A 16,835-nucleotide genomic window follows, 5' to 3' on the forward strand; every position below is an offset into this window, starting at 1 on the left:
CATAAAACATCACATACACCATCACACAAAACATTACATACACCATCAAATACGCCATCAAACCCATCCTCACACACTCGCATTCACCATCACACACAACATCACATACAACATCACACACATCACATACAACATCACACGCAAAGCATCACATACACCATCAGACACCATCACACAAAACATCACATACACCGTCACAACACGTTGATCATTTGGTTCGTTTTCTATTTTCCACAAATGGAGTGAGTGAATGTGTGAACCGAACGAAAAAAATGAGGCGCAAATGCACTTTTAAGGTGTTACTGAACAGTCTGAACTACGTTGTCATGATTGGAGCTGAATGGTCAGGTAATTGATGTCCGTTGCTGCCCTTCAATGCTGGAGTAGGGCGGTGTTTTGTTGTGTGGAGACACCGCTGGCGTCCGAGTCAGTCCTCTCTGATGTGTCTTCTGAGCTCCTGAACTGTCCTTCTTACCTATCCACATAACCTGTCCTTCTGACCTTCCGTCCTCTCCTTCTGACCTGTCTGTGCCCTTCTGTCCGCCCGGGGAGGCGCACAATGTATTCTGGTTTAGTCCCGGCAGTTGAATTTTGTTCTCACCAGGTTTTACTTGAACCCGCTCCGACAACCTCAATGGTAAATGGACTGCACCTCAGACCTGCGGCCACTCAAAGTGTTTTACAATTATTGCGTCACATTCACTCATTCAATGATGCACATGATGCAATACATGGACGCGTTGTGAAATCATGCAAGTGAACAACAGGTGGATCGGGAACAGTTAGGGATAGGTGTCTTGCTTAGGGACACTCCGACACTCAGTCACAGGGAATGAACTAGCAACCGGAACTAGCAACCGGAAGGTTGCTAGTTCAACCACTAGGCTGCAGGTAGAGCAGGTAGGTTGACTACCTGCTCTACCTGCAGCCTAGTGGTCTCGGACGGGTTCTAATAGCAGTGGGCCCAGACCCTGCAGTCCCATTGGGTCCAGGCCCTATGGTCCCAGACCAGCTGTGGGTCCAGACCCTGCAGTCCCAGACCAGCACAAGGTCCAGACCCTGCAGTCCCAGACCAGCATTGGGTCCAGACCCTATGGTCCCAGACCAGCAGTGGGTCCAGACCCTATGGTCCCAGACCAGCAGTGGACCCAGGCCCTATGGTCCCAGACCAGCAGTGGGTCCAGACCCTATGGTGCCAGACCAGCGCTCTGTGGTCTGGGACTGCAGGGCTCGATCCGCATCCGAGATTGATGCTGCGTCTATCAGGGTCTAAAAAAGATGGTTCATAAATTGGTTTCGGTAAGTAAGTTTAATTTATTCATACTAAATTGGTATGGGCAAGTAAGTTTAATTTATTCATACTAAATTGGTATGGGTAAGAACGTTTCATTTATTCATAATACATAGTTCGAGGGACGTTTGTTTAATTCATTCATAATTAATTAGTGGTGGTAAGTGCATTTCATTTATTCATAAAACATTGCTATATCAAGTTTCATTGTTATTGTACAATATGAATTATTACTTGACAGGCTAAACCTGCAACATAATCTGTTAAAGGGGACGTATTACACGACCAGGTGTGAGTGTGATTAGCCTTACAAGCCGTTTCGAAAATCTGCCCTTATATGACATCACTGTCAGCATCTGATCTAGGTGTCCACCTAGATCTGTGCTGGGTAGATGAGCAACGTTTACTTCATTCCACTGGGTAGGCTGGTAGACTGATCTATCCAGCACAGATCTAGGTGGACACGCCCACTAGTGATGTCATATGGGGCAGATTTTTGAAACGTCTTGTAAGGCTAATCACACTCACACCTGGTGGTATAATATGGCTCCTTTTAATTTTTTAAGAGCTAGCTGTTTCAAGATAAAAAAATAAAAAAATATATTTCTTGCATAAATATATCTGCTTAGATGTTTCTGCTGCATCATTTCTGATAATATAGCAACAAATTTTGCAAAATAGCTATTATTTATGTTAATCTGTTAAACACTAAGGTTTGGCTGCCATAAAATGACATAGCTGATCTGGCTTAAAGGTAATCATTAGATGAAATGTTATTGGATGTTTTTTGTTTGCTAAGAGGTCGCTAGGTTTGTAAGGACCCCAGGTTAATAATTGACGTGTTCTATGTGAGATAGAATCAGCCAGATTTCTACTAAACTCCACCCGACTGGTGGATCGCTCGCTTTTCACAAGGGGGCAGTTTGTGAGCCAAGGTTTTTTTTCTACTATGTGACCCCAGGGCGGCTCCGTAGTAGGTTGATCGTAAGGTGGGGTTCTCCAAACGACTCGCAGGACAGAAGACGCCCTCGACAAGATAAAAAAAAAAAGTGGGCATGAAGAAAGCACGACGGCGAGACACAAATGGAGGTCCCCAAAACTGGCCTCCCAAAGACAGCTGGCCAGATAGAAGGTTTTCGCTGGAAACAGGGAGATCAGTCACGATGGCATCGTTGGGATATATAACTGATCTGTCTGTAAATATTATATACGATATATTTCATAAAATGTCTAATAAATAAGATTAACAAGCACATCCAACCATGCACTGTCACGGTGGAGCTGGGTGGAGGCTGGCGAGCTGTAACAATTAGGCCAAGCCCTCTCATAGATGGGCACAGCCCAGGACAGAAACCCCAAAACTGAAAGTGCTGGAGTTACGCCTGCAGGGGTATTATAGAGAAAGGCATCATGCGAGTGGATGAGCTTTCTAAACGGAATTTTTTGGAAAGGGTATTTCTACAGTGGGCATCTGACGCAGTGTTGAGTCGAAACCTTTTCAGACACTTTTTTCTTTAAACATTTTCTTATACTGACCAAGTTTGTCTGCTAATCGCCATGTCCTGCAACATGGTCGACAGCATATATTTGACGAAAGAAAGAGACTGGCTACCAAATATATATCAATATACAAACACATAAACATATATAAAATTGATAATGAATGAATATAGAACTTAATTTATATAGCACTTACATATAACTATTTTAAGTCAGGATGTAGGTCACAACTAGTTGACTAATTAGAGTGACTAGCTCAAAATGTGTCTTGCATAAGCTATTGAAAGTGAAATCAACGTTTGATAAATCAATTTTTGGAAGTTTAAAATTGGTAAATGGGGTTAATGGTGTGGATTCAAGAGAATCACTGTGTGCGTGTGATTTCAGATGGCGGGGCCAATCGGTTCTGAGCGCCTTACGGACCGCTGGAATCTTCTGGTGAAGGAAGAGATTGTGGTGAGTCCCCACAAAACTGTCAGCAGCTACAAACCAATCTGGTCCCACATCAGCTACGGCCCAGACCAGTAAAAAGTTAATAAGTGTGTAAAAGTGTTTAGAAAACTGAGGGGCTTGTACCAGTGAAGCTTTGATGAACCAGTGATTACGTGATGGTGAACTTGAATAACCTCACTTCAATAAAAATGAATGTATCCTCCATGGTTTTAAGTGATACTGACCAAAATAAATTTTCAGACTGATGAGGACAAACACAGGGACATTAAAATGGAGGACCTTTCTCTCCATGCAAGTCCTCAATGTGATGAACAGGACCAGTTTGAGCAGAAGGATGCTCCTCCACAGGTAATTTATGAAGTGAATCCTAAAGATCATTCACTCGTATTGACCCCAATAACTTGTATTCTCATAAGACCTACATCATTCCAAATATAATTAAGTACAATGGTCAATCTTTTGCACTCATGTAAACATATTGGGTATTTCAGTTTCATTTAAATGTTTTGTCTTTATTCTCTGTTATATTTTAGGCGGAAAGCTTGATTTCTGAAGATCCCAACGAACAGTTGAATATTGCACCAGATGAGGAGGTTGAAGACATGGATTATGGCTGTTTACCAGAACAGACCAAGGAATACTCTGAAGATGACTGTGATCCAGAGCAGACAGAGGAAGACTCAGCAGACGACTATGTTCTAGGACTGTCAGAGAAAGAGTTGGGGGATGACTGTGTTCTAGAGCTGTCAGAGAAAGACTTGGGGGATGGCTGTTTTCCAGAGCAGAGCGAGGAAGACTCTGAAGATGACTGTTTTCCAGAGCAGACGGAGAGAAACTCTGGAGATGACTGTGATCCAAAGCAGACAGAGGAAGTCTCAGGAGATGACTGTGTTCTAAAGCAGGTCGAGGAAAACTCTGGAGTTGACTGTTTTCCAGAGCAGTCAGAGAAAGACTTGGGAGATGTCCGTCTTCCAGAGCAGACAGAGGAAGACTCAGGAGATGACTGTGTTCTAAAGCAGACCGAGGAAAGCTCTGGAGATGACTGTGATCCAGAGCAGACAGAGGAAGTCCCAGGAGATGACTGTGTTTTAAAGCAGACTGAGGAAAACTCTGGAGTTGACCGTTTTCCAGAGCAGTCAGAGAAAGACTTGGGAGATGTCTGTGTTCCAGAGCAGACAAAGGAAGATTCAGGAGATGACTTTTTTGTAGAGATGTCAGAGGAAGACTCAGGAGATGTATATGTTCCAGGACAGACAGAGGAAGACTCAGGAGATGATAGTGATCCAGAGCAGTCAGAGGAAGACTCAGGAGATGATTGTATTCCGAAGCAGACTGAGGAAGACTGTGTTCCAGAGCAGACAGACAAGCACTCGAAAAGTGACTGTATTCAAGAGGCTACAATGGGAAATGGGGGATGGAAAGACTGCAGGAGATCTACCAGAGCATCAAAACAAAAGGCACTTGATGAACTGGGCAGGTCGACTGTGGCCATGGATACCAAGAAGAACCCCAAGAAACCAGGGACCGGTGGAGGAGGTCCAAACACAAACCAGACCGACGTGGAGAGTGAGGATGAGAATGTGGTCATCAACTCGGTCTCGGTGAAGATTAATGGCCGACGCAAGTCAAAGCTTCAATACTGCTTGTTCTGCATGAAGCCAGTTTCAAAGATCTCCAGACACCTGAAGTTTACACACAAGGATTTACCAGAGGTGGTGGACGCATTTGGATTCCCCAAGAGCTCCAAGGAGAGAAGGAAACGTCTTAATTTTCTTCGCATCCAAGGGAACTTCAAACACAACACAGCCGTTCTAAAGTCAGGGAGGGGAGAACTAGTTCCTTCCAGGCGACCCAGGGGGGCAACTAAACCGGAGGACTTCAAGCACTGTGGGTACTGCAAGGTGTTGTTTCAAAAGAACCGCCTCTGGCACCATTCAAAGTCCTGTACCTTAAAGCCCACTTCCATCACTACTGGCCATAGAAACATTGAATCCATTGGTTGTGTCACACCACACATAACCAGGAAGGTCTGGAGAATGGTCAACGCAATGCCTGTCGATGACATAACAGCAGTGATTCGGAAAGACAGAGTCATCATTCAGGTGGGTGAACAGTTGCTGGTGAAATGCAGGAACTACCTGAACGGGAGGAAGATGGCCATCGAGAAGATGCGAGAACTGGGCAGGCTGCTGACTATTGCAAAGAAAGTCTCATCATTCAGGAATATGGAGGATTTCATTAACGCACAGAAATACATGGAGTTGGTTCATTGTGTAAAGGCAACGTGTGAGTACAACAGTGTCACAGGTTTCTATGGTAAGCGGGCTCTAATTGATAAGCTGGAAAAGGACTTGGTGTTGGTCAGCAGAATGTTAAAGGCTAAAGCCCTCGCTGCCAATGACGTGGACTCGGTAGACCAGGCCAGGAGCTTCCAAGATGTCCACAAGGAGAGGTGGAGGGATTTGGTCTTCTCTGCAGCCACCATCCCAACTGTTGGAAAGTTCACTGAAGATGTCCACAGACTGCATCTATTTCTGGGAGAAAAACACGATGAAGGTATGTGCGAGCTGCTCCGAGAGCCTTCTATGGAGTCGTGGGCTGCGCTGGTGAAGGTGTGCTTAACCCAGGTCTCCCTCTTCAACCTCCAGCACGAGCACGTCGTGTCCAGCCTCACTGTGTCTGACTTTCTGTCCAGTGAAGCCACCTGCTGGAGCCCAGATCACTCCCTCACGCAAGTCCAAAAAATATTAAGCAGAAACTTTGCAAAAATAGTTGTCAAGAAGAGTGACGCAAGTCCAGCTTCAGTTCTGCTTACTCCGAAGATGCTTTGCACACTCAATTTGATTTCGGAGAAGCGAGGGGAGTGTGGAGTGGTCAAGGAAAACCAATTCTTGTTTGCCCAACCGTCTGAATTGTCTCATTATCACTGCTCAGAGTGCCTAATAGACTTTGCCAAGGTTTGTGGGACGAGGAGCCCAACGGTCTTGATGGACACCGAGCTCCGGTCACACACTACAATTCTCTCCACAGTCCTCAATCTGTGCACTACTGACACGGGGCTCCTTGCTGAGCTAGTGGGCCATGACCTCGCTACCCCTCCAGGGTACTACTGTCCCCCACTGAAGACATGCCAGCTTGCCAGAATCGCAGAGGTTCTGCTCGCGCGTGAAGCTGGAGCCACAGGACAATTCCAAGGAAAATGTCTTGATGCAATCGAAGTGAACCTCCGAGGTATTTAACACCTGCTCATTTCCAGCGTGTGTTCCTCTGGTCCTTACTCTGATCACTTATACTCTTCTTTCCTTCTTTTCTCTAGAGAAGGTCTTCGTGGGACGAATGCGACGCAGGTTGGCGTATGGTGTCATTGGTAAGTACATGTATAAATACAGTTGTGTGTGTATTACCCCCATGCATCATATTGCCTCAAGGGGAGTGAATCTAATTCTACCATTTGTCACATTGCTGTATGAAGGATGTTGAGAGCAGTAAAATGAAACCACGTTCTTCTTGCCACCAGTGTGATAAACTTTTTGAAGTGAAAAAAGATATTGGAGCAGGTTCAGTTCTTAGGTTGCCCAAACTCTGTATTGATATTCATGTTGTCCAGCCAAAAATCCCAATACAAATGCAAAATGCCAAGGGGTTAGATGCTTTTTATTGACTTGTCCTAATAAGTTCCTGCTTCTAACTGTAACCAGCTGTCCTTTCTCCCATGGTTACCCTGGGAGGTGATGGAGTCAGCTGACTCAGACCTGAGATTTTTTGAAGTTTAATCTAAAGGTTCTCCACAGAATGTGGGAGCGCGGAAGATGAAGTGATGCCAAACGAAGCTAAGAAATGTGAACGTCCAAACGACATCCCAGGTTGGCACTTAAAGTTTTAATGTCGATCTTGATCCTCATGGTCCTGGTCTGTCTGACTGTCTGTCTGACTATCTGTTTGTTGTTAAGATCCAAGACGTCGCAAATGGAGGCAGGAGGAGGTCCAGGCTGTGGAGAGACACATGATGGCTCTCATCACTTCGGGTCGGGTTCCGGGTTGTCGCGACTGTAACAAGTGTCTGTCGGCCGAACCCACAGCCCTAGGACACAGGGACTGGAAGAGCATCAAATACTACGTCTATAACCGGATCAGGGCTTTAAAGAGGGATGGGAGGACGTCATCGAAGTGACTCTGGATGCCTTTATATCTGTTTCTATACATGGGACCACAACTGCCTTCTATATCCATTCCGTTATCTTTAGGTTACGTTTGTATGTTTTGACCTCTGAGACAAATGTAACGTAATCTTTTAAATATGTATATAAAGAAGTTTTTTTTACCTGATAAACCCTGTCTTTCTGATTATTACGTCTGCTTTTCTAAAATGGAAGAACAACGGAGACGATTGAAAGCTGAAACAAGCAAAATAAATGGCGTCAAACTTGTATTTTCTTCATCAAACTTTATTTTTATGAAGATGAACTTGGTGAATTAGAGAGATCTTTACTACTGTTCTGGCTGCTCTTGCTGCTCCACAGCACAGCTCTGATTTCCTTCTCCGGCCTAACAGACCACCTCCTGCACCCAACAAGACCTCTGACCTCCTGTGCCGAGTGTTTGACTTTCTCAATGTTCCCCTCTTGTTGTATTACCCGTCTGTTGTATTGTAATCTAGGAGTGGTAGAGGAGGGTCCAGTGAGGGGCATGGCCCCGTTGCACACCTAGTGGTGGTTCCTGGAACAGCAACGTCCTCAACCAGTGGCTAACGGCTTTGTGTATGTGTTCAGGACGCCTCTGGGGATCCTGTGGTCAGCTTGTGTACCGGTACCGATGACTTCATCCAGGGCTACTTGTTCAAACGCTCCCGGAGAAAAACAAAAACATGGAAGAGGTAATACGGTTCTCCTGATAGACAGGCTCTATAAGGAGACAAGGCTTTATAGTTGCAGAAAGGTTCTAGTAGCAGACAGACCGGTTATACTTATAGCAATAAAAGGTCTGAATGGTAGACCGGTTTTAGTAGCAGGCAGACAGTTTTTAGTGGCAGACAGAAAGGTTGTTGTAGCAGAATGATTGGTTCTAGTGGCCAACCGATTCTAGTAGCAGACTGCCAGGTAGTTATAAAGTTAATACATAATACTAGTAACGTAGTTCACCCTGTCTTTAGTTTGTCATACATAATACTAGTAATGTAGTTGATCGTGTGTTTAGATATTATACATAATACTAGTAACGTAGTTCACCCTGTCTTTAGTATGTCATACATAATACTAGTAATGTAGTTGATCGTGTGTTTAGATATTATACATAATACTAGTTACGTAGTTCACCTTGCGTTTAGTTTGTAGTACAGAAAACTAGTAATATTGTTAACTATGATTACAATGTTATGCTTCATGTATGAACCTTCGCTTGTTTAGAGGCTGGTATACCCTCAAGAACAACCAGTTGATCTACAGGAAGTCCCATAAGGTAGGATTATCAGTTTATTAAAACCATACTCTTGTTAATGTGTTATTATTATAGTTCTTATATTTGTGTTGTCACTCCAGGAGCCGCCCCTGGTGATATAGTTATAGTTATTATATTAATGTTGTTACTCCAGGAGCCGCCCCTGGTGATATAGTTATAGTTATTATATTAATGTTGTTACTCCAGGAGCCGCCCCTGGTGATATAGTTATAGTTATTATATTAATGTTGTTACTTCAGGAGCCGCCCCTGGTGATATAGTTATAGTTATTATATTAATGTTGTTACCTCAGGAGCCGCCCCTGGTGATATAGTTATAGTTATTATATTAATGTTGTTACCTCAGGAGCCGCCCCTGGTGATATAGTTATAGTTATTATATTAATGTTGTTACCTCAGGAGCCGCCCCTGGTGATATAGTTATAGTTATTATATTAATGTTGTTACCTCAGGAGCCGCCCCTGGTGATATAGTTATAGTTATTATATTAATGTTGTTACCTCAGGAGCCGCCCCTGGTGATATAGTTATAGTTATTATATTAATGTTGTTACCTCAGGAGCCGCCCCCGGTGATATAGTTATAGTTATTATATTAATGTTGTTACTTCAGGAGCCGCCCCTGGTGATATAGTTATAGTTATTATATTAATGTTGTTACCTCAGGAGCCGCCCCTGGTTCTGTTCGAGGATCTCAGACTTTGTGCAGCTAAGTGCTCTGAGCAGACGGAGCGACGCTTCTGCTTCCAGCTGCTGTCCGTCCACAAGTAAGGCCCTCAAGAGTCTCTACATATACAAGGATATATATATATATATATATCTTCGTCAACGGGTCGTTGAACGATAAGATATTTGTTAAATTTGATATCATTTATCATACAACAAATCATTTATCAAATCTTTTTTTTTTTAATGCAGCTCAATGATGGATCATTTTTGGTGACTTTTGTGGGCTTTAAATGCTTGAAAATAATAAATTAGCTTATCAGGGTTTCCCCACAGCTGTCTATAGGCGAGGCACAGCACCTCCACTAAAGGCCTTCTCCTTTTACCAAACTGAGGAGAATGTGGACGTCTGTTCATGTCAGCATCTGCATTCAATTTAACATGATATAGACTATTATTATATCGAATAATATGATGATGAATATAATACTATCTATGGAATCAAACCAAGAGATTGTCCTGTCCTGACTATTCACAGTATTCACATCGGATTAGGACATTAACCATTGATAAAGAGAATAAAGTGTTTGACTGATAACAAATGTAAGATGCTGCTGTTGACACAGTGCATTTGTGTGTGTGTGCAGGAGCTGTGTTCTGCAGGCCGACTCTCAGCAGGGGATGAAGCTGTGGATGGAGGCTCTGCAAGGGAACATCGACCTGGAGCTCCAACACACACAGGTACACATAGTGCTACACAACATAGTACTACACAATGTACTACTACACAATATAGTTCTACACAATATAGTACTACACGATGTACTACTACACAATATAGAACTACACAATATAGTACTGCACCAGACAGAACTTGTTGTTTGTTTTCGAGCTGGTTTGGCTAATGTAGCTAACAATAACAATGACTGGGCCAATGACTATTCTTACCCGACTCGTCATGTAGCGATGCCCACAAAGACAAACGGGAAAACCATTTGTACGTGCGATGTTTGATGCATCTCGAACGCGGAATTAATTAGCTTAACGTCCTATCTACTGGATACTCCTAAGGAGCCAGCACTATCCCACACCAGCAAGGTACCCCCTGGTGACACGCCGCTGGCAGGGGCCCTGGGGGTCCCCGGGAACCAGAGCTGCTGTGACTGTGGAGAGCCGGACCCCCGCTGGGCCTCCATCAACCTGGGAATCACTGTCTGCATCGAATGTTCCGGAATACACAGGTAACTAGAGACACCTGGAAAAACCAGGACACTAGAAACACCTTCAATACCCAGACAACTAGAAACACATGGAAAACACAGAAAACTAGAAACACCTTGAAGGTAACACAGGAAACTAGAAACACCTGATTAAAAACAGGAAACTGGAAACACTTTGAATATACAGGTAGCTCTGCTAGCTAGAAACACCTGGAAAACACAGGTAATCATCTAGAATAATCAGGTAACATAGTATATACACAAATGTATACAAGTCCGAGTTGATTGAGATATATTTAATACTACTTGTGAGGGGGTGTTAGGAGATGTAGGTAGATATAGTCGATAGTTAACAGTAAGTGGTTAATGGAATAATGGCATTTGATATGATTTCTTGCAGGAGTCTGGGCGTCCATCTTTCCAAAGTACGATCTCTTACCCTTGACTCCTGGGAGCCTGAACAGCTAAAGGTAACATAGCAGCTATTGCTAGCAAAGCAGCCAAAGGTCACATAGAAGCTAAAAATAGCATAGCAGCTAAAGGTATACATCGAGATATCTGTCAATTGTCTAACCCAGATTCAGATTAGTTTAAATCCAAAAAATGGGGAGTTCACTGGGTAAGCATTTGCTTTCAGTACGCCGCTTCCATTGACTTCCAGAGTTACATTATCCTAGCTCCAGTTCGTGTGAGGGGAATACACTTTCAATCACTTTCCAAAGATTGTCGTTTATCTACAAACCCATGGAAACAGTGTTACTATTTTCAGCGCTGTGATTATTAGGGTACCTTTAATGCTGATAGGTTACCCTCCACATAGACTACCCAGTCGGGTAGCCTAAGAATCACAGCGCTAGAAATAGTGGATTTGTAGACCAACTAAAATCTTGTTGGGATGTTTCTGTCACTCATTTGGAAAAAGCGACTAGTCGGAACGCATTGGAAGTCTTGGGAAAAGTAATAGAAAGTGTATTCCCATCACATGAACAGGAGCTGGTATACTGTAACTCTGCTAGTCAATGGAAGTGGCTTACGGAAAGCAAATGCTAACCCATCGAAGTCCCATTCTGGAATCAAAACGATGAATTTGGAATTAAACACCTCATCAAAATCTGGGTAAAACAGCAAACTCTAATTTGAAGATATCGCGGCATATCCCTTTAATCTTTTGATCATCTGATTCGTCCTATGTTTTCTCCCCCCCCTTAGCTCCTTAGTTTGTTAGGAAATGATGCCATCAACAGGATCTATGAGGCAACCTGTTCACAGCAGGGCACAAAAAAGCCCCACCCACACAGCCCAAGGTACCGCCTCCTCCTATTCCTGTCTTTTAAAGGGGTGATATCATGCTTTTTCGACTTTTCCCTTTTCTTTAGATAGTTATATGTCGTATGTATACATGTTTTACGTCTGCTAAAGTAGAAGACTTTAAGTCAGAGGCAAGAGGAGCATTCACGCCCACCGAGAACGCCCCTCAATAAGTGTGTGAAACATCCCGCTTGCGCTTAAGCTTTACTTCCGTAATAGTGTGACGTCAGACTGTGCAGTGGGCGGTGCTGAAGTGCAGAAGTCGTGCCTCCTGGTTTTGAACTGAAATGAACAGTGTGGGAATAATAAGGGGTATTTTTGACATACAGGCATGTAACCATATTCTAGTAGTGCCCACCAGACCTTTAGAACATTAGATCAATAGAACATTAGACCAGTAGAACATTAAACCAGATCAACATTAGTCGAGTGGTAAAACACTAGCATACTAGACCACAAGAACATTAGATCAATAGAACATTAGACCAGTAGACCATAAGACCAGAATAACTTTAGACCAGTAAAACCTTAGAACGTGGTTAGTAGATGTGGTTGAACTTTCTTTTTCTCTGTTTAGAGCTGAGAAGGAGATGTGGATCAGGGACAAATATGTGGAGAAGAGATTTGTAGAGAAGAGACATTCTAAAGATGTTGGTAGGTTTAACTCATTACATTTACCATCAATACACACCTTTATTGACAAAAACACACCTTTACTGATACATGCATACCTTTATTAGTTGATACATACCTTTATTAATAAATACACACCTTCACTGAAACCCTAGACATCAGGATCACTAAACCCTAATGATAACCCTAGATTTCAGTAAACCCTAGAGATCAACTAACCCTAGTGATCAATAGACCCCAGTGATAAGTAAACCTCAGTAATCACTAAACCTTAGTGATCACAAACCAAAAAGTTGAACGTTGTTCTCACAGAGCGAGGGATGGAGGAGGCTGGGCATGCTCTGTACAAGGGGGCGTTGCTAGGAGATGTGGTTGCCATGGCAGCAGCATTGTCCCAAGGGGCAGAGGTGAACAGGCGTCAACCAGAGGAGGAGAACCGAACGCCGCTCATGGCTGCTGCCGTCGGGGTAAGACACTATAAATATAGATCTATATATTTATTTCTATATATTCTAAATATATAACTATACCTATGTTTAATAATAATAATATATATCATATCTACACCAGGGCTCTCTGCCGGCCTGTGACTACCTGCTTAATAACGGCGCCAACGTGAATCACAGAGACCAGGCAGGAAGAGGAGCCTTACACACTGCTGTCACCAGAGGACACACTGGGTACACACACACACGCTATTGGTTGCTCCTATTGGTGTATTAATCCAGACAGGTGTGTGTGTTAGTGAGCTCCTTTTAGTCGATGCAGACAGGTGTGTGTTAAGGGAGCTCCTATTGGTTGGTCCAGACAGGTGTGTCTGCTCCTGAAACGAGGAGCCAATCAATATGCAGCAGACGAGAGGGGCCAGGACCCACTGGCCATCGCCGTGGAAACGGCACACGCTGACATCGTTACCCTGTGAGTCATCACATGTAATTTCAAATGTATTGATTGTGATTTATTGATCGTATTGATTGTGATTTATTGATCACGTGTTGATCATGGTTTATTGATCAGATGAATTGATTGTGGTTGCTTTGATTTGATCAGGCTTCGAATGGCTCGGATGAACGAAGAGATGAGGGACTCAGAGGGCGTCTTTGGAGCACTGGGTAACACAACACGCACTACTACACAGAACAGCCCTCAACCAATGCTACACTCTATAATCAACAACACGTCTTTTGTATGTTTTATAACATGGGCTGTGTTAGGTGATGACGAGACGTTTCAAGACATCTTCCGGGACTTTAGCGACATGGCGTCCAATCAGCCAGACAGACTGAACAGACGTCACTTCAGACGCGGAGAGGAGGATGGAGAGGAGGAGGAGAGAGAATAGCAAAGTCAAGGCAGGCCTAAATTCTGCTGGAATTAAACATTGTGAAACATTTGTCAGACATCCAAACCTCAGCTCTAGCACCTCGTTAAGATTCACCCTTAGTACCTCTTTAAGACTCACCCTTAGTACCTTGTTAAGACTCACCCTTAGTACCTCGTTAAGACTCACCTGTAAGACCTTTATAAGCCTGAAGGGTTCTTCTTGTCAAGCTGATTGTGGGATTGTAGAGTTACCTTAACCTGCTGCATGGATTTACACCACCTTACCTTAAATGTATTAATTAACTAATAATGGTCGAAAAAATTCCCTTTTAGAATTTTTATTTTTACCTGCCCGGGTGGAAAAATCTACCTGCAAAGCTTGTTTTAATGTTAGCCGTAACGGTTTTATGTAATCATTATGTAATTGGCAGGACCCTGAAATAATTTATGCCTGGTCCTTGATTATGGCAGGACTATAGTTGCATATATTATACTGTACTATAGAAGTATAATACTTCCAAGATCTTTATTGATCATTGTCTAGGAAATTCCCACCTGGTTTGTTGGAATTCTTTAAATGAAAGAAATCTGAAAACCATTAATCCAATATTGGGCATCCTTAGTGGGCTGTTACGAGCACAGAAATGTGGCTTCAGGTAAAGTAAGTTCACATTTCATGTCAACTCAAACCTTTGAAAGGGAAATTACCGTAACTTAATATATCTAGTTTGAATGAGTCACTACAGGCCTTAAATGTTACAAATGCAGGTTAAGTAAGAGAATGTGCTTTCATGTAACATGTCATTATTTTTTTATGGACCAATGGAAGTTGAGTGCGGCTTGGTCAAGGGTGAGTGGTACAGACAGGCTCGACAGCTTCCATGAGGTTCATATTTATTGTGTTTAATCTGTAAAGCATTGTAGAAGATGTCCTTATATTTCAAGCCAGACTGAACCATGAATATATAACCCCTGTTACGTATGCAAGGTCGACACAGACCTTCCGTTGGTCTTGCTTTTCCTAAAACCACAATAACATAAAACAGCACATTTTATTGTATTTTGGATGGTTAATACATTTATTTGAAAAAACTGCTTAATAAAACATGTTCATATTTTACCCGTCTGTTAAACTAATTCCCAGTTTGTATCTTGATCCAAACTGGATCAAAATACACATCCAGACTCTGAGCTAAAACACTTGTCCTGTACTTTGTTTACTGATGCACTTCCAACAAACACCTGAGAAGACACTCGGTTAAGGAAATATCTTCTGAAACTTTATCGACAACAGAGCATACAAGCAGACGCACCGCCTCAATGTCCAAAAGAAACCAGCTGCTGGCCAATAAGGGGCCCTCTCCTGGTCAGCTGACTGCAGGGCTGGGTGCTGCTATCCAACCGGGTTCATTGATCATAGGCATGGAGAACATGAAGCCTCTGACCATCATCACTTCTGGCCTTTCTTCTTCTTCTTCTTGCTGTTGGTCACCTGCGTCACTTCCACCTCTACTGCCTCCCCCTCCTCTTCCTCTTCCTCCTCCTCTGGGGCTTTTCGCTTGCTCTTCTCCTCCACCTTCTCCATGCTCTGCCACACCTCGTCCTCCTCCTCCTTCACCTCCTCCACGTCCCCCCCGACCTCCTCCCCGAGCGCTCCGCTGGACAGCAGGAGGCAGTTGAGTCTGGACTTGAGGTACACTTTGTGCTCCAGCGCACGCGTCTCCAGGCTGTGGATGCGCAGGAAGCGATCCAGGCCGCAGGAGGCCACCAGGGGCAGGTTGGGGTGGCACTGCAGCCCCCGAACCCCCCCCTGCAGCCCCTTTAGACAACCTCGCACCAGCCCCTTCCTGAGGTCCAGCACCGCAAGGCTGCCGTGGGTGTTGCCCACCACTACCGACTGCGCCCCGGCCACCAGAGACAGGCAGGTGAGAGGGTACTCCCCGTAGCGGACCTCCAAAACGGGCCTGCGCTGAGGGGTGGAAGGGTCGTACACACGCACCTGGATCCAACACACACACACGGAGAAACACGGTCAAAACAAGGGCTTCCATGGGACACCCACATCAAGTAAACAGAGGATACATTTTGAATCCATCGTGAAATAAATAGGATAGTTGTATGTTTCCAGCAAGTCCCAGTAGAATATATATTTTAATGGAGACACCACGTTGGAATGTCGTTGACCCTTATAGGTACTTGTACACAGAATATATATATATATATATATATATATATATATATAGTACTGGTGCTGCTGACCTGGTGATGCCCCGTGCACGTCACTATCTTGTCGGAGTCCGGGAGGAACGCGGCGTCCCGAAGCCACTCTGGCTGCCGCAGGTCGAGCCAATCGTCCCGCAGGTTCTTCGCTGTGAACACCGGCGTGTCAGGTCTCTCCAGGTCCCAGATCTTCAGCCCGTTCTCCTTCCCACCCGTGGCGACTCGGTTCTTCTGCGCAGCGTTCTGTCGCATACGACACACGTTCTTCCCCGCGTCGATGTCAACTACGGGGCTGCTGCTCTCCTCCCTCCACACACGCAGCCGGCCCGTCTCCACGCACGTCACCAGGCCGCAGTCCGCCACCGCCAGCCCGGTGAAGAACCCCTGATCAGCGTCCCCACACTGCCTGGTCTCCGTAAAGACCCCCTTTTCGGTGCTGAACGTCCGCACGGTCCCGTTCACGGAGCCCACTAGCACCTCCGTCTCGGCGGGGTCTCCCCAGCACAGCACCCGAACCTCCTGGTCTCGGCTCAGGCTGCTCGTCTCGGAAAAGTTGAAGGCTTGTTTCTTGGCCGGGCTGATCCCCTTCAGAATCCCCGTCTCCGCGCCAACCCACACCCGGCACAGCCGGCTCTTCTCTCCCATGACAATCTAACTAATAATAATAACTTAACTTACGGATCTGATCACAACTCTCAAAAACGTGCTCCTCAGAGATGACGTCGCGTGATAATGAGGTCACAGTATAAACGGAAGTCAAAATAATTGAG

At 44.4% G+C, this 16,835-nt stretch overlaps 2 protein-coding genes across 3 annotated transcripts in view; one reads left to right on the forward strand and one right to left on the reverse strand.

The window, feature by feature from the left end:
• The window catches only part of LOC307073714 (arf-GAP with coiled-coil, ANK repeat and PH domain-containing protein 2), a 20,486-nt gene extending 6,612 nt beyond the window's left edge, over positions 1–13,874 (forward strand). The window contains exons 10-22 of one of the 2 annotated variants that reach the window (XM_079733658.1): positions 8,014–8,117; positions 8,647–8,698; positions 9,362–9,462; positions 10,009–10,102; positions 10,433–10,602; positions 10,982–11,051; positions 11,791–11,885; positions 12,467–12,543; positions 12,835–12,989; positions 13,093–13,202; positions 13,330–13,440; positions 13,573–13,634; positions 13,737–13,874. In XM_079733658.1, the coding sequence (XP_079589784.1) occupies positions 8,014–8,117; positions 8,647–8,698; positions 9,362–9,462; positions 10,009–10,102; positions 10,433–10,602; positions 10,982–11,051; positions 11,791–11,885; positions 12,467–12,543; positions 12,835–12,989; positions 13,093–13,202; positions 13,330–13,440; positions 13,573–13,634; positions 13,737–13,864 (1,329 nt within the window). In that variant the 3' untranslated portion in view covers positions 13,865–13,874. The other variant, XM_079733657.1, reaches the window with a different exon arrangement.
• Positions 13,875–15,283: 1,409 nt separating this feature from the next.
• wdr74 (WD repeat domain 74) lies at positions 15,284–16,757 on the reverse strand. Its single transcript, XM_079733659.1, has 2 exons — positions 16,105–16,757; positions 15,284–15,844 (listed from the first exon to the last, which is right to left on the reverse strand). The coding sequence occupies exons 1-2, from the start codon at positions 16,708–16,710 to the stop codon at positions 15,296–15,298; spliced, it is 1,155 nt and encodes a 384-aa protein (XP_079589785.1). The 5' UTR covers positions 16,711–16,757; the 3' UTR covers positions 15,284–15,295.
• Between the last annotated feature and the right edge of the window lie 78 nt (positions 16,758–16,835).

This window comes from Pollachius pollachius (assembly GCF_949987615.1).
Source record: "Pollachius pollachius genome assembly, chromosome: 3".
Lineage (NCBI taxonomy): Eukaryota > Metazoa > Chordata > Actinopteri > Gadiformes > Gadidae > Pollachius > Pollachius pollachius.